The 22197-nt window shown below is 42.0% G+C and overlaps 1 protein-coding gene across 1 annotated transcript in view; it reads right to left on the reverse strand.

The window, feature by feature from the left end:
* The window catches only part of naaladl2 (N-acetylated alpha-linked acidic dipeptidase like 2), a 520425-nt gene that overhangs the window by 234445 nt on the left and 263783 nt on the right, over positions 1-22197 (reverse strand). Inside the window, exon 10 of the mRNA XM_020702830.3 lies at positions 16410-16542. Coding sequence (XP_020558489.2) covers positions 16410-16542 — 133 coding nt within the window. The remainder of the gene's footprint in view (positions 1-16409; positions 16543-22197) is intronic.

Consider the following 22197-nt stretch of genomic DNA (forward strand, 5'->3'; position numbering starts at 1 on the left):
CAAGGTCCTGGTTTTTAGTGTTGTAACTGGTCCAGTACTTGCTATTTATTTGTTTACCTTAATATGCTAGAATTGTTAGCAAGCTCAATGGAGAGTTTGAGATGTATTATTTATGGCCTTCAGAAAAAAATATTAAGATTTGAAACTCTTCTTTCAATCCTCCAATATCAGTACTGACTCTGTTCCAGACCATATTTGAATTGGACTGATTGAGTGTCAGTGAGATACAAAGTTGAAAAATAGATTTTTGTCACTTAATCTGAATGATTTGATTTGATTTGATTTATTGATTTATTTCAAGCATTGTAGTCAAAGCAATAAAAAAAATTACACATATTTATCAAACTCATTACAGAAGTGATGAAATGCATAGATTAAAAAGACAGAAAACAAAACAAAAATGTCACTTAAATCACATTTGCTTAATTAAATACAGTGATCATTAACTGAAGTATAAGTAGAGTTTGATATATTGCTTGAAAAGGAGTGGGAAGAAGCAAGCTTATATAATCCCACCCCTACTGAGTTCATTCATTTGATAGTTTTACAGAGTTTTAAATCCGGTTCTGATCAGATAGATTCTCTTCAAGTAAAAAATCCAGTGCCTAGTAATGATTGATGATCTTCAGAAAACATTCATTCATGATTTCAGTAAACAGTAACGACACCGATATGTAATAATAATTGATTATCATTAGAACACATGATAACTTCTTCTTTCTCTTTCGGCTTTTCCCATCAGGGGTCGCCACAGCGAATCATCCTTTTCCACCTCACTCTATCATGGACATCTTCTACCCTAACATTAGCCAACTTCATGTCCTCTGTTAAGACATCCATGTATCTCCTCTTTGGCCGTCCTCTCGCCCTCCTGCCAGGCAGCTCCATCTCCAACATCCTTCTACCAATATATCCACTATCCCTCCTCTGAACATGTCCAAACCATCTCAGTCTGGCTTCTCTGACTTTGTCCCTAACACAGGCAACATGAGCCGTCCCTCTGATGAACACATGATAACATTAAACCAGTAATTATTGCTACACATTGCAGATCAAGTAAACAAAATCAATAGCTTATTGATTGTAATTTAAACATTTCAGTAATCATTATTGCACTTTACAATGTAACACTCATTGGTTGTAATTAAAAGAGCTTTGATTATTTCACCACAATCAAGTTCACATGTATTTGGAATTATTCTAGCACCTGTTGATCCTTGAATCCTCTTATCTTCATATCCTGAAATAAGAGTTTCTTTATACATTTTCTTGAATATTTGAATATTTGAACATTGTTTGAGCTCATTACTTAAACTGTTCCAAAGTTTAGTGCCACACACCGACACACAGAAACTTTTCTTTGTGGTTCTTATCAATTTGATCTTGAAGTTCCTACATCCCCTCAGTCTGTAGCCTCTTTCATTTTCTAAGAACTGTTTTTGGATGTTGGATGGTAACAATTTCCAGCTGGCTCTGTATAAAAGTTGCGCAGTGTAAAAATCAACAAGGTCATACAGTTTTAAAAGTCTTGATTGATAAAATAGATTGTTCGTATGATGAAGATATCTGGCTTTATGTACAACTCTGACGGCTCGTCTTTGAAGTAGAAAGAGAGGATGTAGTGAGCTCTTGTTCTTGCTTTACATACAAATCTCACTGCAAACGGTGCTGTCGCGTTTAGAGAAACATAGTGACACAAGGGATGTTTTTACTTCGGCAGCACTTACATCCATGAACAAACTCTGTCATGAACCTGAATAAGTCAATACTCCGTGGTATAGTGACTGAGTCACATGTCAATGACATACTCACCTTCCCAGTAAGGAACCTGTACCCTGACACTGAGAGGCTAGTAATGTTAAAAGAGTGACTTTAAGTAACCCTTTTTGGCCACATGGTGAATTTAGTACTTATTTAGGTGTCAAGTGTGTTCATAAACCACATGCAAATTTGGGTCAGAAAAAATGTGGGAGGGGCTACAGTTAACCTAACCTCTATTCAATGGCCTCTTTACTGCATTATGGAAGACCTAAATATTTTTTTTTTACTTTTTTGGAGAGCTATACAAAGGCACTGGCAAGCACATCACACACATACATAAAGTGTTCTCTCATTTAGCACAGGGGTAACTGTTACGGCCATGGGCCATATGAGTCTGTTCATGCTGTCTACCCCTTTGTTCCTGCACAGGTGTTTGAAAATTGTCACATCTTGTCTCACAAAAAAGGTAATATTTTAAATTCTAGGTTGTTTTAAGATTTGTAAAGTTCAATATTACAAAACAACACTTTTGAAGATCTTGAAAATACCTGATTGTCTCTGAAACAAACAGGGTTACATTTGGCACAGATGCTGAGACACACCTGCTGCTGCAGAATTTAACCTGACATTCTGTCAAGCTTGATACAAACAGGCAAAAATGTGCTTTCAGTGCAGCTGCAAGAAGAATGGAACAAACACATTATTGAACATTACTTTCAGCTTATTTTCTGTTACTGAAATGCTCCAATGCATCTAAAAAGCTTGTTTTCTTTTTCTTTTTCAATTTTCCGACCTGCAACCAAAAGAATTGGCAAATGCATGTTCTGCGCACATATAGGAGCAAGATAAAATAATAGGAATAGCAAACATTTAGCATTTTAAAATAGGAAAAAAAAAACTTGTTTTATTAGTTTTGGCATGTAACTAATATATTTTTATGAGCTGCTTTTTAGGTGCAGGTCATTTTATCTGCAGCAAATGAAGGAGTTTGACCGCTGCAGTGAACAGAGGAGAGACAGTTATGGTCTGTAATTCCGTTTTCAATTCAGTATATTTGTAAGCTGCTGCTATGAGAGGCAAGTGACTAAGAAAAGGACCAATAAAAGGAAATATGGACTGTCCCTGTTTCCTCAAAAAAAAAAATGCATTTTTCATTGCTTTTTCAATAGAATAACATGACATATTTTGTATTTTTTATCTATTTGGATCAACATGCTCTTTTGTTTTGAGTTAGACTCAAATGAGAACTTCTCTAATTTATTTCAGTATGATTTCATTTGTTTATTTTTTTCACTCATTAAAATCATGATCTGATCATCTTAAAATGTAGGTTTTTTCATTTTTTTGTTGCCATTATTTGTTTTGCTCCCTAATGGGAATTTGGCTCTAAATGGATGCTTTCTAATTAAACAGAACTGAAAAACAAAAAAGAAACTTAAAAAAAAACTGCACATCTGGGCTGCAAATGTTTTTCCGCTGTCAGACCACTGAAGGGATTATTTCAGCTTTTATTCAAAATATTGATGTCAAACTCATCAGCAATGTTAAATCTAGAGTTAATGTCAGATGGGGTTGGTTCCCGCCTTGACCGCCAATGTCTTTTGGCAAGACACTAAACCTCACATTTATCCAGGTGGTTATAGGTTGGTGCCAGTGTTCAGTAGCGTGACTGCATGTGTGAGGAAGGTACAAAGGCACTAAACATCGTTTGTCTTCTTCATCAGTGTTTTTCAACCAGTGTGCTGCGGCACACTGGTGTGCCGTGGGAGATGGTCAGGTGTGCTGTGGGAAATGACCCATTAACTGATCTAAAAAACATTTACCATCTCCAGGATATCAGCTCTGTGTTCATTCAAACAGGCCCTGATAAAACACTGAGTGGTTAGGAATATGAAAGATCGTAAAATCCTTTTTTCTTTGTGTTTATTTGATATTAGACATTTTGATAAGAATGACGGTAACTGCGATTTAGCCACAGCTTCAGCTCTGTTTTTGGAAAAGTCCCACCCCTTTAACTGTCTCCACCAATCATTCTTGGAGGTTTAATCATACGTCATCAGTCTGAACAATCAGAAGTGGTTAAAGTCTTCACTTCCTTGTTCCAATTTAGCACGTAAAGTCTCTCAGTTCATACAAAAATACCAGCTAAAGCTTGTCTTTAGCGGTGTAGCTTTCCACAGAATCCGGTGTCAGACCGTGGAAAATGTGAACAAAGCAATGAAGCTCAGAGACTCTAGTCTGTCTTCCATCTGCGGCAGTATCGCACTACAGCTCCCATGATGCATTGGGTTAAAGTGGCGGCATCTCAGCGGAAAATGAGTCTTCCCTGTTAAATGTCTTGAAACCACAACAAACACACATCAAACAGTCATTAAATCTTCTTGATGAAATCAGAGGTCAACAGTTTAGTTCTCCTTTAAGGTTTGTGTTTATTAACAACCAAACATCCCAAAGTTTGGTCCACGTCATCTTTCTAACTGAAACACTTTTCTAATGAGGTCTGGATTATTTTATATGTTAAACTTAAGAAGTAATAACAACATTTAAGATACAGGATTGAGGTGAAGTGGCCAACAGACACAATTAAGTTAAATTCAAACAATTTAATAATCTAAAAAGAAATAAAACGTTTTTGTTAAAATCTTCAAAGACTTCATCTTTGATTAAGACAAGAAAAAAACTAATAAAACTTCAACATGTTCACATTTTGTGTAGCTACAGAAAACACAAACATGTTAGTTTTTTGTGTAAAATTTTCAAACATATTGTGATCATATAATTGTTCAGAAATTACAGTTGCCTTTGCACCAACATTAAGAAAAAAAAATAAAAATAACAAATCACAATATAGAAAGAATATATTTGTTTTTTTTTGTGAGGTTACATAAAATTGCATGTTAATAAACTGAAGGGAAAAACAACTGCCAGAGTAAAATGTCAAATAATTTAGCTGAAAATTATTACTGAAAACTAACTTAACATCTTTTAGAAAAAACATTGCAGATTTTCTCCCTTTTTAATTTTTGGATGCTGGTGTCAAGTATTAAGTGTGCTTTGGCTCAAAAAAGGTTGAAAAACACTGATCTATGTGATGTAGAAATGTTTGATTTAAATTATAGAGTATATTCTTTAGAACTCCATCGGAATTGACCAACTTGTGTAAATAAAACTCTTGTCAAAGCCACATTAACTAACAGAACAATTAATTTACTTTGATGCAAATAATTGTAAGCATATCAAACGAGTCAGTTTTGTTTCCGTTGAGTTTAAACTAAAGTGAAGGCATCAAACAGGATAACTGAACATACCCAAAAATAATAGACTGATTCCACAGGTGGGCCATTAGAGTTCCACAGGTCACACCCCAGTGGCACTGGTCCAATTAGGAAAGCTATTTATATTTTTGGTTAATTGGTGAGTTATTCCAGTGTTTTGTGCCAAAACACACCCCGGCCCACAACATATTCAACCTCTCCATCAGTCATGTGACCAGTGGAGCAGCGCGTTGAGCGTGTTACCCTTAGCAACAACACTGCACCGCATGAATTGGTGAAATTGGAAAGAACAGTTATGTATTTTTATCCTTGCACGTTAAAGATGTTACCTGGCCAGTTTTTTGATGGTACTTGTTTTTAGGATTGCAAATAATATGTTAGAGGAAAAAGAAAATCACCAATGATAAGTTTCCAGTAGACTGTATCTGTAATTTGTATTTTATGCACAAAGTAATCAGTATCATATTGAATCTAAAAAGTGTGGTATCGCCCATCACTAATAAGATGACCTTCAAACAAGCTGGAAGATACTTTTATCCTCTAAAGTGTTCTTCAAGAGCAGCTTTTCAAGGGAAAAGGCCCAAATTCAGTTTCACTATTTTCTGAAACTTTTTAAGATGACCTTTGTCTTCAGTAGTTCTGCTAAATCCAGCTGTTCAACCAGCTGAATTGTGGCATCTCTTCCAAAAGTAAATGACTGCTTCAGCAGCGTGGTGCACATCAGCCCAGATGAATGTGGAGTAAGCCTGACAGCAAACACCTGCTGCTGACATAAACGCCTGCGCTGCGAGCTCTGCAGGAACCCACTCCTCTTTTTACTCCGTTGCAACCCCTCAAGGGAGCATTTGGATTGAGGAAAGCTATGGAGAGCATGCAGAAAAAAACAGGCAACATTCTTAAACCGTGCATGCATGCTGACATGAACAGGACAACTTCAGCAATGTTCACAGCTAAAGCATTTACATATTTAAAGATTTGCATGCAAAAAAATGCATAAAACCATGGAGAGTTTGTTGAAGTGTCTGGCTTGGCCAATACGCTTAAACATGGTGGGTTAGCAGGAGTCCAAACAATCCACTGACAAGAAGGCTGAGGAACATAATGCTGAGTCTCGGCAAATAGCTGAATCACGTTTCCTCCCGATAGGTACTGCTACCAGCTTTTTTTTTTTTATCTCCTTCCTATGTCTCACTTTTTCATTTCAAAGAAAGTTGAAGGCGCTCAGAGCTGAGCAGGTTTTTACGTTTCTGAAGCACCAAGGGACACAAGCTGAAAACAGTCCAACCCAAAGCCAGCTGTGCAACAGTCTTTTAAATGGCCCGCTCACACACAGCGGCGCCATCTTTAAAGGAGAAGAAGGATCAGCACCTCTGTAAAGCTCACTCATCTCAGATCCCATTTTTCTACTTTTCCCTTCCAGCAATCACACCGGCACTACCCTCAGCCCCATAGACACGCAACAGAGAGTCTCTGACGTCACCTACTGGAGTCTGCATGGTGGGGGGAAAAAACAAAAGAACCCAGATATAGGATGGACAAGTTGATCAAAGTTAGAAAATGAGTGAATGAAAAGATGTGCGTTTTACACAAACTGTCACTGCAGAAAAAGATAATGAACCATAAGGTAACAGTAGGAACGTTAGGAAAGGATTTCTGAAGGACACTTACGCCCAAATTACACTGCATGGTTCAAGGGACACAATTCCGATTTTTTCCTTTTTTTCCTTTTTTTTTTGTGTTGCACAGATTGGATATGACCGGTGAACGTGTAAGCAGGAAAAAAGCGCATGGATTCTGATTTTCACAGATCGGATTCAGGCCTCATTCATATGTGGAAATAAATCGGATACGAATATGATCCGTGCATTTGCGTGTGTCATGTGAGCAGACAAATCTGATATTCCCCAGTAACTGCAAGTCATACGTCAGTGACGTCAACTCAGGACACCACCAACTGAGATCACATGACTTAGTAAGGTGCTTTTGTTTGAGGACAGCTGGAGCCCCATCAGCGTGTTCCCTTTCGGCCTCAGGCTTCGTTATTTCCGGTCCGGTCCCGATCCGGACGCAAACGGTAACTAAACAAGCGGGACACCGTTGCTCTGGAACAGTCTAGAAGCCGTCTATTTCTTTGCTTGGATCAAACTGTTAGTACAGCACAACGTCTGCAAACACTTCCTCGTTCAAAATTCAGAGAGAGCACATAAGCTGGCCGAGCAGCCCTTCTTTTTCCTCTCCCGCGCATCCCCTCAGGAGCCTCCTTCCGTCGCTGCGTTGCCTCCATGACAACCGCAGTCACATAAAAGCTTGAAGGAGGTCCGCGCAAGGCGGAAATGCTGCTACGTGGTCCTCAGAATGTCTATGTTTGATAGTTTCAGCATTGTATAGTGTAAATGAAAAAAATCGGATACGGGTCACTTTTAAAAGATGATATAAGTGGGCCGTCAAATAAACCGGATATAGTCAGAAAATCGGATTTGGGCAATCAAGACCTGCACTGTGAATGCAGCCTTAGAGACAGGTGAGAGAAAAAAATCTAAATCCCAAGAACACCCCTTATGTCAAGAGACTTTATTACATATTTGTCAACAACAGACGTTTGAGTGAATAAAGTCCACTGGAATAAAGCTGTAAATTTCATTGATAGGCCATATAGTTGTAGTTTAAAGATGACTGAGTGTAGTTCACCTCTGCGTTGATGCATTTGGATACCCAACAGAGATTTCAGTGCCTAAAGTAGCACTTTTGATCAAATAATTTGCCCTTCAGCAGGTAAGAAACCAATTTATTGTTTTAGCACCTTCACTTTTGTGATCTGATGCTTTAATTAAATGCAGCTTCATCTTTGACTTTGACTGGACTGTACGACCCATCCCCCCTCATCTTCCAAACAGGAAGTACCTGTGGGCTCCAAGAAGCCAGAATCCCGTAGATTTCTATTGAGAAATAAACAGCTATTATTACATTTGTTACAACCATTCTTACTCTCCTTTCTTTTTTAACACGTTCTTGCTAATCTCATTTTTTTCCCATATTTTTTTTTCCTATATTGCAATTTATTCAAGTTGTAAACTGGCTAATCAGATGCCTCAATAAACATGTGTGAGCCCGCTTTTAAATGGTAGTACAGGTGTGGCCTTCCAACAAGCTCACTCCTGGTTGGTGAGTATGGTTGCCATTGAAGTGATGACTCAGACGACTTGGACCAATCACTGTTTAATGAAGATTTGTGGTTCCAACATGGTGACATCCCCATCGCTGAGTCGTCTTCCATGGGTGATGTCACACTCACTCTTCCAGTTCTCGTGGTTTTTGAAAGTCACCTAAAATTTCAGATAAACTGACCTTGATAACCAACAATTTTCATGTCAGTATTTTAAATATGTTTCTTACTTATGTCTTCATAAATGTTTACATGTGTGTTTGACACAAGGCGTGTGCGTGTTTGTGTGTATCAGACTGAGGAGGCAGTGGAGAATATTTGCCATCAAACTGATTTATGAAAAGCATTTTTCCTGGACATAGAGGAAGTGATGTTGCAGGAAGCAGATTTATTCGGATGAATATTAAACAACCTTCAGAAAACTATCAACGCACATGCTTTCAATGCAAATTTGAATAAAAAGAATGTAGTGCTCATAATAAGACTTTTTTTTATCTCCCTTTTACAGTCTTATGAAGACAAAGGCTCAATAAACATCAGGGTGGTCCAGTTTAAACTTTCAATAGTCGCTTAAGAACAGAGTTAGGATGTAACTGCATGTGCAATATGATAAAAACCCAACTCTGTAGAGGCTTTCAGTCGGACTGACAGTTTGTTTTTAAGTCCTTTGATTTCAGTTTCCCTTTATTTTGAATCTCCTGTGCTCCTATGATTAAACTCTTTCTAAAAGTGTTCCGAGAAATATATGAGAATTATAACAGAATTGAACAGCCTCAGTAAAGAGCGTGTCACATGGTTTGGGCCATAGTTGGAGTTAAAGCTAGGGCTGCTGTTGGGACCGTGCTTGGGGCTGTAGTTGGCAGCTCAACAAAATCTCCTTGATGAGTAATGAGGTGTCCTTCATCATCCTCTGTTCTTGTGTGCTTTATTAGTGGGGGGAGCTGAGAGCAGACAGCCAACATCTGTCTCCTGCTCTTCCATTTAAGCACACTCCAACACACGCGCTCACACACATGCACTTGCATGTGCACGTGCAGCAGTCCAGACATCTGCCGGGGTTACAGGCGGGTCCTGCCACTGCGCTTCTGCGACTCTTACACTGACTAAGGATACCTGAGTGGTAATGACACGTCCCTGCTGACCAGTTTGGGCGTAAAACAGGGAGTCAGGACAGGAGTGAGGGTCAGTGAGGCCATCCGTCATGGGAAGATGATTTAAATACATTAAAAAAGAGGCACACAGACATGCTGAGCATGATTACAAGAACAGAAATGAGAGAACGTCTCAGGTCTGAATCCACTCAAAAACTCCATAATAATCTAACTTAACGTTTTACTACTTGTTGTTTTTACCTAAATGAAACAAATAGAAAACATTTAATAAAGAAAATGTATGATGATATTTTTATTGCATTTTATATAATCTGAATATGGAAAAAATATTTCATCAAAATAATTTTACACTGCAGACTTTTATTGGGATTAAAAGTTTCTGATCTGAGGTGTCATGGTGCCTCTGTCAGACTCCTCCCCCTCCCCTCTCTGCTTGGCTCCTGACTCATCACAGCTGCGTCCACTCACCTCATCAGCCGCCTGCCTTCTTAAGGGGATCCAGGACCAGTCTCCAGTGCCAGATCGTTGCTCCTCTATGGTGCTTAGTATGGTCACCTCGCTCACAGCTACTGCTGTCAAGCTCTCGCCTAAGTCTCTGTTCTCCGTCTGTCCACAGGAATCCGTTACTACGAGTGGGCGCCTGAGTCATCTTCGCTTCTGGAACCAAGCCTCAGAATTCTCCCGGTCACACCAACGAGCCTCTGCCGACTCAAGCCGCACCAACCGCCGCCGATTCAAGCTAATCCACCAGTGACGCCACGGGCTGCAGACACATTCAATCATCTTCGTGGGAATCTCTCGGACGTGACTACTCCACCCAAACATCTACAAAACCTAGAACCGAACATTAAAACTCATAACCCATCATCTACTCGCCTGTGTATTCTTCCGGTTTCCAGCGTTTGGGTCTGTTTTTCCCGCTAGCCATGACAGAACGATCTGGCCAGACTCCTGACCCAGCTGATCCGGAAGGGTTGAGACTCGCCGTAACCCAAGAGGGAATAATGCTCGGACGCCAAGCTGATGCCCTTTCGCAGATGGCTGCTGCTCAACAGGACCTTTTTCTTCGCCTGGACGGTATGGCACAAAAGCTTCATGAACTAACCGGACAATCTTCTCACGCCACAGCCGCTACCCCCCATACCTCCGGCAACGGCCCGGAAACTTCCGCATCCGGTCCTCCGCCGCTTCCGAAAACTTCCGTCTGCAACCGGAACCATTCTTGGGTGACGTCGAAGCTTGCGGAGGTTTTGTACTGCAATGTCAACTAATTTTTCAACAAGCTCCTAGATATTACCAATCTGACCTTAGTAAATCACACTAGTAATTAACTCTCTTAGGAACAAAGCACTCCAATGGGCTCAAGCCTTTGTTTCATCTAACCCCATCTCGCATCTTACGTATGATAGATTCATTAATGAGTTCAGGCTTATTTTCGATCAGCCTCGTAAGCAGGAAGAAGCCACCCGTCGTCTGCTCAGTTTAAAACAAAACAATCGGTCAGTCAGTGACCATGTGATAGATTTTCGTATCTTAGCCGTCGAAGCAGGTTGGCCCGATCTCGCCCTTAAAGGCATCTTTTACCAGTCGCTAAATGAAAGAATCAAAGATCATCTCTGTTCACAACCAGAAGCACGTACTTTTGAGGAGCTGGTCACAGCGGCACTCCGTTCTGACCTCCGTTTGCGTGAACGTCAACGAGAAAGACCCCCAACTACTCGTATTACAACCCACAATTCATTCATGATTCCCACGCCAGACTCATCTTTTCGTACGGAGAACACCATAACTCAAAAACCTCCCGAGGAGCCTATGCAGATAGGCCATTCAAAACTCACTGAAGAGGAACGTCGTAAGCGCAGAGAGGAAGGTTCTTGCTTCTACTGCGGAAACCATGGGCATCTAGTCCACGCCTGTCCACGCCGTTTAAACTCCAAGACCCCCCGCTAAAAGCCAAATCGCGGGGGGATCCAAGCGGTAAAAACTCTGATGCCGTTTCTCTGTGTATACCTGTTAAACTCTGTTTACAAACCCAAGTATATGATTCACGTGCTTTAGTTGATTCTGGTGCCGAGCAGAGCCTCATAGATCAACAATTGGTTAACCAGCTATCCATACCCTCAGAACCTCTGGACGTACCCATTGAAGCTTCAGGCCTGGGTGGCCAACACCTTTCACGAATAACTCATCGCACCAAGCCACTATTACTCATTTCTTCAGGTAATCATAGAGAAACCATTCAACTTCTGATCACGCAATCTACTCATACTCCTATTGTGTTGGGGTGCTCCTGGTTAAAACAACATAACCCACAGTTCAACTGGGCACGAAGAACCATTAACCACTGGAGCCCCTATTGCCTGGTCAATTGCCTACAGTCAGCCATTCCTACTATGGCTGTTTCTGCCCATGAAGACTCTTGTGAGATTGACCTTTCCAAGGTTCCGTCTTGTTACCACGACCTTAAAACTGTTTTTTGTAAGATCAAAGCTAGCGCGCTTCCACCCCACCGTCCCTATGATTGCGCAATAAATGTATTACCTGGTGCCACTCTCCCTAAAGGGCATTTATTTAACTTATCTGGTCCTGAAAGACTGGCTATGGAGAATTATGTTCAAGAAGCCCTTGCTTTGGGACACATTCGACCATCCTCCTCTCCTGTGGGGGCCGGATTCTTTTTTGTTGAAAAAAAAGATAAAACCCTCCGTCCCTGTATCGACTACCGTGAATTAAATCAAATCACCATAAAGGACAAGTACTCTCTACCGCTCATTTCGTCTGTTTTCGATTCGATCCAAGAAGCCCGGATTTTCACTAAATTGGATCTCAGAAACGCCTACCACTTAGTCAGAATTAAGGATGGAGATGAATGGAAGACGGCTTTCAACACGCCACTGGGGCACTACGAATATCTTGTGATGCCATTCGGCTTAACCAATGCTCCAGCCGTCTTCCAGCGGATGGTTAACGACGTCCTCCGGGACTTCCTCAACCGTTTTGTGTTCATCTACCTAGATGATATCTTGATCTATTCCCACAACCAAGCCCAACACGAACTTCACGTCCGACAGGTTCTGGAACGGCTACTAGAAAATCAACTCTATGTCAAACATGAGAAATGTGAATTCCACGTCAACACGGTGCAATTTTTTGGCTACATTATTGAGGCAGGACGAATTCGCCCTGACCCCGCTAAAATTGAGGCCGTCACTAACTGGGAGCCACCCGAAAACCGCAAGAAATTGCAACAATTTCTCGGATTCGCAAATTTCTACAGGCGCTTTATAAGGAATTATAGCAGCATTGCAGCCCCCCTCACGCAACTAACCTCTGTTAACCGTCCCTTTCAGTGGACCCCAGAAGCACAGCGAGCCTTTTCTAAACTCAAAGAACTCTTCGTCTCTGCACCTATACTTATTCAACCCGACCCTTCCCGGCAATTCATAGTGGAAGTTGATGCATCTGATTCAGGGGTAGGAGCGGTATTGTCACAGAAAGAAGAAGGTTCTGGAAAATTGAAACCATGTGCTTTTTTCTCCCGCAAGCTTTCTCCAGCCGAACAAAATTATGATGTTGGCAATCGGGAGTTATTGGCCATCAAGCTGGCTTTGGAAGAATGGCGTCACTGGTTGGAAGGAGCCGAACAACCATTCATCGTATGGACCGACCATAAGAACTTGAAATATCTCAGGACCGCCAAGAGACTAAACTCCAGGCAAGCTCGTTGGTGCCTCTTTTTTGACCGGTTCCAATTCACTATTACTTACAGGCCCGGCTCTCGAAATGTTAAACCCGATGCCCTCTCCCGGAAGTACAGCCCCATTGAACGCGAATCCACCACCATTCTTCCCCCCACATGTATCATTGGAAATCTCATCTGGGACGTGGAATCTAAAGTCATGCAAGCCCAAGGTGAGGAGCCTAACCCTCCTCCAGTCCCCAGGGGCACACTGTTTGTTCCCCCAACACTCCGTTCTGACGTCATCTCCTGGGGACACACTTCCCGTGTGGCCTGTCACGGAGGGGTCCACCGCACTCTCAAACTAATTAGGAGGAGGTTTTTCTGGCCCTCCATGGGCAAGGACGTCCGGGAATATGTAGCTGCATGTTCTACGTGTGCCCGTTCCAAAACCTCGTCTTCCGCTCCTGCTGGCCTCCTCCATCCTCTGCCCACACCTAAACGCCCTTGGTCCCACCTTGCAATTGACTTCGTCACTGGTTTGCCTCCTTCCCAAGGTAACACGGTCATATTCACCGTCATTGATCGATTTTCTAAGATGGCTCATTTTATCCCATTACCTCAACTGCCTACTGCCACTGAAACCGCTGATGTCATTGTCAACCATGTCTTCCGTCATCATGGGATTCCAACTGACATAGTCTCTGACCGTGGTCCTCAGTTCGTTTCTCAGGTCTGGAAGGCTTTTTGCTCTGCCTTGGGGGCCACGGTCAGTCTCTCATCCGGTTATCATCCTCAATCTAACGGCCAAGCGGAGAGAGCTAACCAGGAACTGGAGGCAGCCTTGCGCTGTCTGGCGGCACAGAACCAACAGGACTGGTCCCAGTATCTGGTTTGGATTGAGTATGCTCATAACACTCATCCCTCTTCCGCCACTGGGATTTCCCCGTTCAAAGCCGCCCTCGGGTACTCACCACCTCTGTTTCCATCACAGGAACTCGATCTGGCAGTGCCCTCAGTTCAACAGCACCTCCAGCGCTGTCAACGCGTTTGGGACCAGACTAGGGCAGCTCTCCTTCGCACCAAGGAGAGCAACTGCCGTCTCGCCGATCGACGCAGGGTGGTGGGACCCGACTACCAACCTGGTCAGAGGGTCTGGCTCTCGACTCGCAATATCCCCATTCAAGCCTCATCACGGAAACTGGCGCCACGATTCATTGGACCCTACGTCATTGACAAGATTGTCAACCCCACCTGTGTCCGTCTCCGTCTACCTAAGGCTCTCAAGGTACATCCTTCATTCCATATCTCCCAAGTCAAGCCCGTTTTGGACAGTCCTCTGTGCCCGCCGTCCGCTTCCCCGCCACCCGCCCGTATCATCGACGGCGCCCCTGCCTTTACGGTCAGTCGGGTTTTGGATGTCCGGCGTAGGGGTCGCGGATTCCAGTTCCTGGTGGACTGGGAGGGTTACGGTCCGGAGGAGCGATCTTGGATCCCCCGCTCACTCTTCTTGGATCCTTCGCCTATTGAGGACTTTTACCGGGCCCACCCGGATCGTCGCCCTGGACCGCCTGGAGGCGGTCGTTGAGGGGGGGGTACTGTCATGGTGCCTCTGTCAGACTCCTCCCCCTCCCCTCTCTGCTTGGCTCCTGACTCATCACAGCTGCGTCCACTCACCTCATCAGCCGCCTGCCTTCTTAAGGGGATCCAGGACCAGTCTCCAGTGCCAGATCGTTGCTCCTCTATGGTGCTTAGTATGGTCACCTCGCTCACAGCTACTGCTGTCAAGCTCTCGCCTAAGTCTCTGTTCTCCGTCTGTCCACAGGAATCCGTTACTACGAGTGGGCGCCTGAGTCATCTTCGCTTCTGGAACCAAGCCTCAGAATTCTCCCGGTCACACCAACGAGCCTCTGCCGACTCAAGCCGCACCAACCGCCGCCGATTCAAGCTAATCCACCAGTGACGCCACGGGCTGCAGACACATTCAATCATCTTCGTGGGAATCTCTCGGACGTGACTACTCCACCCAAACATCTACAAAACCTAGAACCGAACATTAAAACTCATAACCCATCATCTACTCGCCTGTGTATTCTTCCGGTTTCCAGCGTTTGGGTCTGTTTTTCCCGCTAGCCATGACATGAGGGAATTAACTTTTTAGTGTTTAAAGAAAAGAAAAAAAAAAAGTTATTTTTTTGTTTTGTTTTTCTTTTTCTTCTTTCCAACTATTTTTTATACATATTCATGTTCAGGGTCACTGGGTTGCGGGAGCATACCTAACTAATGATAAATTCACAGACAGGCCTAATCTACCAGTAAAGGCAGTTGTGACAAAAGATTTTCCAACAAACTACCACAAATGCATGACTCAAGACTTAATTTGGACAAATGGTATCAAAACAACAGTAAGAGTAAAAGACACATTGCAACCAAAATTAGGTAAAATCTTTACCAAAGGTTTAGCAAATATTCCACCAATGCAATTTCACTTCAAAGTGAGTTTGCTGACTTTAAGAAAAGATCAAGTAAGCTATATGTTCTTTCATGTCTCCTCCATATGACAGCTCAAACTTCAACAAAAGGTTGTTTGGAAAAAAAAAAATCCTATGTGAGATTTTGCTACCTGATTCTGCCCATCCTGCAAGTCACAGATCCATTCCATCCTGATATTTAAATGTAAGCATGTCATTTTTTGTTGAAAGAAAAAGTAGTTTATCTTCAAAGAAAGAGAGAAGAAATTGTGTAATGGTTAATTAGTTGAGGAGCAGAGTTCCTGTTCAAAGTGGAGGGGAACTTGAGCTGTGTTTGCATGTCTGTGTGTACACATGTGGGGAAAAAAACTTTGGTCATGTATGTGGTGTTATGCAAATACACATTTGGAAAAATAATCTACAACCAAACATTCAAAATACACAAGGACAATTAAAAATAAAAAAATAAAAGTATAAAAAAAACAACAAAAACATTACATTGTCGTCAGTTTTTCTTCATTGTAATAACCAACAAAAATGATTTTTTTCTTTTAAACTTAATCTTTAAAAGTTTGCCATGTGTGTCTCTGGTGGGTTTTTTTGGGTGGACGTTCTGGTAAATAACCGTTAATCAATGAGGCCTTTAACTCCTAACTCTATTTTCAATTATTTATTATATAAAAAAACTATTCTTCCATGTTTTTTCTGTTTAAATTGATGCTTAATTAAGTCATGAATTTAATGGTGCATTGTAAATTATAGACAAACGGCATGAAGGGCTTAACTCTTTGAATAAGCAAGTAAACCACTACTACTGCTTGCATTTAAAATATGGACCTTTGCCCCATTTTTCAGGACTCAAGCCATAATTATAGCACAAGGTAGACACTAAACTAATATGTAGCTATGGCTGTTTGCTACAAACACACAATAGTTTTTGTCACTCACCAATAGCAGGGCTTCCTCCAGGATTCAGGGTGACTCTGAAGATCTGATGAAGGATACTGCGGCTGAAGGGAGCGTCACAAGGGTCCACGTACAAAAGAGCTCCCGCAAATCCCCACTGAGACAGCAGGGCCAGCTGCACACAGAAATGTAGATGTTCAACCTGGGAGTTTTAAGTGTAATCTTTGCTTTTTCAGCACACAGCACATATTTGGAGTAAAGAAAGCTGATAGTTGGTTGGAAAAGTGTGTGTTTGTGTTACATCACTAAAGTATGTTGTCTGACACCAGGCTCAGCTAGCGCATTTATACAGCCACTTACAATGAAAAGCTTATGTAAACCAACATAAACGTGGGGTTTGTGGTCTCAGGTTCCCACCTCACTACGCCAGTTTGAAGTATTTTTTCAGGCTCTATACACAAAACACACAGCCATAGAACACTTGTTAAAAGTTATTACAGTTGAACTTTGATCAGGGACTTGGATTTTGTTGTGTCGTAACATAACCATTGGGTATGAAGGAGAAATTAATAATTGCAGTTTGGGCCCAGCTGGAATTATGGGACACCAAGTCTTTCATATCCGGATCGAGCTGTGGAAGAAAAAGCCTGGAGCGAGATTTGCGTCTCTTCGACATTTCACAACGAGCCTCTTCCTTTTTTTTATTTTTTTTTTATTTTTTTATTTTTATTTTTTAAAACTTGTCCTGTCCAACAGCTAGGCAAACAGATGAGAGCTGAGGGCCTCTTGTGTTGGACATATTTTATTTTAACAAGAGGGGTTATTAATCTTCAGACAAACCAAAGGTATGTCTGAATAAACCCCTTTTGTAATTGAGGCCAAACTTTATTAATTTCAATCATGTTTGAAAATCTTTGGTGTTGGACCAGACGGAAAAGGAAAGAGGGGAAGAAGAGAGAGGGACGTTAGAGAGGGGGGGGGGTAGGAGGGTGATAATAGGAGGGGAAGGGGGGTAAGACCATGAAGCAGCATAAAGCAACAAGTTTACTGGTTGTTAATCATTATGGTACGGTTCAAATGTAGTACAAAAAGGGCGGGGCCTGTTCACACACACTCTATTATCAACACACCTGCTAGCTGCAAGAATGTCCACATGTCAACATGTACACAAAACAGATAGTGTTCACGAACGCATACCTATGCCTTTAAACCAACTAGTGTGAAATCTTTCATTCATTCAATCATGCAAACTATTAGTGCAAAGGTGAGCTAACACCTGTGCTCAAGTGAGTGTTTATGTTCTTCTAAAATGGATGGTGGAATGTGAAAAGAAGGAGGAGGAGCGCCCAGCCACCCCCACACCCAGACCCCCGCCGCAGCAGCAGCGGCAGCCGGAATTCCCCCAACGCCATACGGGAACAGACAGGGAACAACCGCCCCCCGGGCGACCAAGACCGCCACCCAGGCCAGGGCCAGCAGGACCACCGCAAGGCCCCCAGAGCCAGAGAGCAGGGAGGCGCGGAGGGAAAGAGAGCGCCGCCCCAGCCCAGCCAGGAAAGCAGCCCCCCCCCCCCGCGCCGGAAGAGCCCAACGCAGGGCCCCACCGGAGAGGGACGCCCACAGCCCCAGACGAGCACCTCACCACCACCCAGGAGTTCCGGGCATCCCCCCGCCCCGACCCCAGGTACGAGCCAGGACCCCCCAAGGGAGACCCGCTCCGCACTCCAGGCAGCCACCCACCCGGCCCACGGTTGGTCCAGGTAGGAGCAAGGCAGGGGCCCGCCGCCCCCGCCCAGGAGGGGGGAACCCCGGGAAAAAAAGGCGGCCCACAAGGGGTGTTATAAATATGGCCTGACCAGGCTCGGCCATGTTGGAAGTTTGGCGGGGCCCAGCGCCCAGGGGCAAGGACCAGGACCCACCCCCCAGGGACACGAACAGCCCCGGCTCAGGGGGTGACAACGAGCCTCTTCCTACTGCAGGTATGAGCTGGTACCGGGTAGCGACAGTCCAGTATGAACACCCTTTGCTAAAAGCATGTTTAAGAATGGACGTTCAGCGCTTTCTTGAACAGACACCACATGCTCTGTGTGAACATTAGCATTAGGACGACAAAAACAAACTGAAACTAGAAAAACATAACATGTACACAACCAAACAGGCCAACACATTTTTCTGAACGAACCCATGGTACATGCTATGGGGCACATACAGTCTAATGAACCATTTAAAATAAATTTTCCGTGGTGTTATAAACTCTAAAAACAAAAGCATCAGTGGAACACTATTAAAATTTAAAGTGTTCAAGATTGTGGAACTTCCTCCACGAAGCGTAGGTACGTAACTCAGCATAAGTCCTTGGAAAGTATTGGTTGGTCACTGTAAGAGTTTGGTGTTTTAACAGTCACATAAAGACCTGGTGATGTCATAAATGTATATTTTTAAACTTATCGCTCAAACCATTTAACTAAGTATTTGGCTCCTCCCCTTTAATTAAAAAAAACACATCAATTATCCTTGAACATTTGGAAGAAACACATGAGTTCCTGAAAGGTTGTTAACAAAAGCAGGCTTGATAAGTGCGACCACCAAACCACCAGTGACATGAATGCATCTTGTCATTGCCCATCTACTCAGTGGCAGAGGCATCTGCCACAAAAATCAGCTAAAAAGCTTTCAGGTTCTGCTAATGACAGACGGCAGCTGTTTGTTTGCGTGTGATGAATAGGAGGAATTTTTTTTTTTTTTGCTCTAAAGCATATCACCTAGTAAAAAACAACTCCCAAAACTGAGCTTTCGTCATATCTATTCCTACATGTCAACAGTTTTTAATCAAACAACCACAAGATCTGAATTTAATTACACCAAAGTATCTTCCTGTTTAAATGTAAAGGAGTGTTTTATGCTCATAAAGTTAGACTTCTATTGCTTTTTCAGTTTATTTGATTAGAGGAAGAGCCTGTGTGCAGGGGGAGGTTTGCTGCTTCTGCCTCTGAACAGACGATATTTCAGTGTTATCATTGGAGATGTTGTGTCCTTGTTCTTTATGAGCATAGATGACTATTTTATTGAGTTTGTGACACCAGCCATGGTCATTCTGCTCTCATATCAACTCTGTCCTTCACTGGGAAACAGGGACAACGCACAAACACACACACCAAACTCATACCTTCAAGACAACACACTCCACAGGAGCAAAGGGAGTCTGCATCCAGTCACAGAAGTGTGACTTTCCATTTTTTTCCATATTCCTTGTAAAGAGCTTATTTTGAATAACATTCACTTTTTTTGTTTTGTTTTTAAAAATATTCTGAAAAGCATAATCAGGACCAAGTAATGCCGTGACGTTGTCTCAGAGTCTAATCTCTTTTTTTGTTGTCTTGTCCGCAACACATACCCAAGCCTAGACAATGAGCCCAATGTGTGCCGTATCTTTCTTAAGCTAAAGACTAAAGCACACGAAAAAAAAAAAAAAACACTTTTTGTAGTTGTTACTGTTATAGTGGGGCCATAAAACAAATTTACCGACATTCTGATCCATATCCGGAAAAAAACAAAATCCCTTTTGTCATACATCCTGGTCGCATGTGAACAAAAAAGCACACTGAACAAACCAACAATTTACCCCTTGAAGCCTTTTGATGCTAATATGACCACCTTGGTTCCACAATTACCTTAATTTAGCATCTACTTGAAAGCAAAAACGTAAGTGATTTTTTTTCATAGATGGAAATAAATTCATGCATCGATTAAACATTTAGTTTATTCCTTTTTAAAGGATCCAAATGTTCCAAATGTTGCAGTACGTGTGTTTTTATGTGGAGCATAAAAAAAGGCAAAAAAAGGTCTAAAGTATAAGAGCGGTAGAGTTTATCCTGTCACCTCACCATTGGGCTGCTTTGTGTTGCGTGGAGGCAGCGTTTTGCACATTTAGTCACTTGTAAAGCCTAGGTGCCACATCAGCACAATCAATCACCCATTCACAGGAACCGTAAGTGTACAAATGTGTAGTGTGAGAAGTTCATTTGAGCAGCCTTCCCATTCATAATTTGCGTGGTGGAGAGCTGCTGTGTTCACTCGCAACGTCCAGCTCATCCTAACCTCCTCATTTAGACCCTAGTGAATATAGCGCCCAGGTTCAACTGGGTTTTTAAAAGTGTATTATACCCTCATTATAAACATTTAACTGCAATGTTGTGGGTCTCTTGCCTCCAGAATTCTTTGTGGTTGGATCACACAAATTTGGTTGTGTGATCCAAATTTTTAAAGGATCACACAAATGGAAAAAAAAAAGTAATATTAATCAAAATAAACCCAATTATAATGCTTTGTTTTAATAGGAAAAAACAGAAATGCATGAGCAATGATCTACTTTTGAAAGCAAACTTGTGTCTTTACCTGATTACTAAATAACAGCCCTGATTTGTTGAAACATAATATTATAACCTTGAACTTATTATTGTTACGACATGAATTTAGCGGCTTTAAGTCACACAATCCTGATCAGTTGCATGTGAATGAGTCATGGTATACCACAGGGCCTGTACAACACTGATATAAACAAAAATCTGCTTAATACACTAAACAAAGCACCAAACAACATAATTAAAACCAAATTGTAACAAAAATATGCTTTAGTTTTTAATTTAATCTTTCAAATGATCTGAATTATGAGCTTTTATCTGCTATTAAAAATTCCAGTAAAACTTCAACATCTTGTTAAAGTGAGGTGGTGACAACACTGCACTGAAACAGGACCATGATCCTATTATGGTTTATAATTATTATATTATTACTGCAGCCAAACGAGCTTAACCATGGTGATAAACATCAGCGTGCTGCATTTCAGATACGACTGCGGTGGTTGTGTGGTGACTTTGGGCCGGCAGTCACCGTCACACACTCATTAGTGAGAGTTCAGGGCTCATCAATCATCGGCGCCCAATTTCATGTAAAAAGCAAGCATTTGTTTTAGCCGCTGACACATGGCAGCAACAAAGAACACATGATTAAAATTGTCACAGACTGTAGGCGAAGGTGAAAAAAAAAACAGAAGAAAATGGGTCAGCAGAGCGATGCTCACCAAACCCCAAGCACTCAGTCTGATTTTGAGACATCTGCATACCTATAACTGGACTACATACTGTTCTTTCTTTCTGAATTAAATGTACGTCGTTTTTTTCCCACCACTCTTGCATTTAATGCGCCTAGCAGTGACATTGAGTACGAAGCAGCAGATTTGTGATCTTTCTTTAGAAGCTCTACTGTAACTGACGTCGGCAGGTTTTGAGTTTAAGCTTTTTTCCCCAAACATTTTTAACCTGCTTAATATCCTGCAAACAAATCGCTAGTAAAGTTATTTAAATACAGAAAATATGTGGATGAAAGTCATGTACAATGACTATCAGACGCAAAAGAAAAGGGTATGATTTTGCCAAAAAAGTTTGTAACCTGTTCATTTCAGAGTTACTTGCTGTTTGACATCAAAGGTCACTTGAACTCTGACAATCTCTTTGTCAAATGCACCTTGGCGTAAACACGCCCTCCCCCGTTTTTGTTTGCTCTGTGAAGGAGCAGTCTAATGAAACTGCCAATTTTGATGTTAATATTTTATGCTATTATTTTGTTATCCACCAACATATTTTTTGACTTTACAAAGGGTTATAAATCAAACTATCTCATGACTGTTAAAGTGGTGCTTGTGAAAATAAATGACCAACAGTCTTTGAAATGTTACCTGCAAATGATCTACTACCAACTGCCAGTTTCAGTTTAGGATTACAACCTTTCCACAAACAGATCAGCACTGATGTATGAAAAAGATACAAATTTG

Source organism: Oryzias latipes, chromosome 4 (genome assembly GCF_053564925.1).
Source record: "Oryzias latipes strain Hd-rR chromosome 4, Olatipes_Hd-rR_3.1".
Taxonomy (NCBI): domain Eukaryota; kingdom Metazoa; phylum Chordata; class Actinopteri; order Beloniformes; family Adrianichthyidae; genus Oryzias; species Oryzias latipes.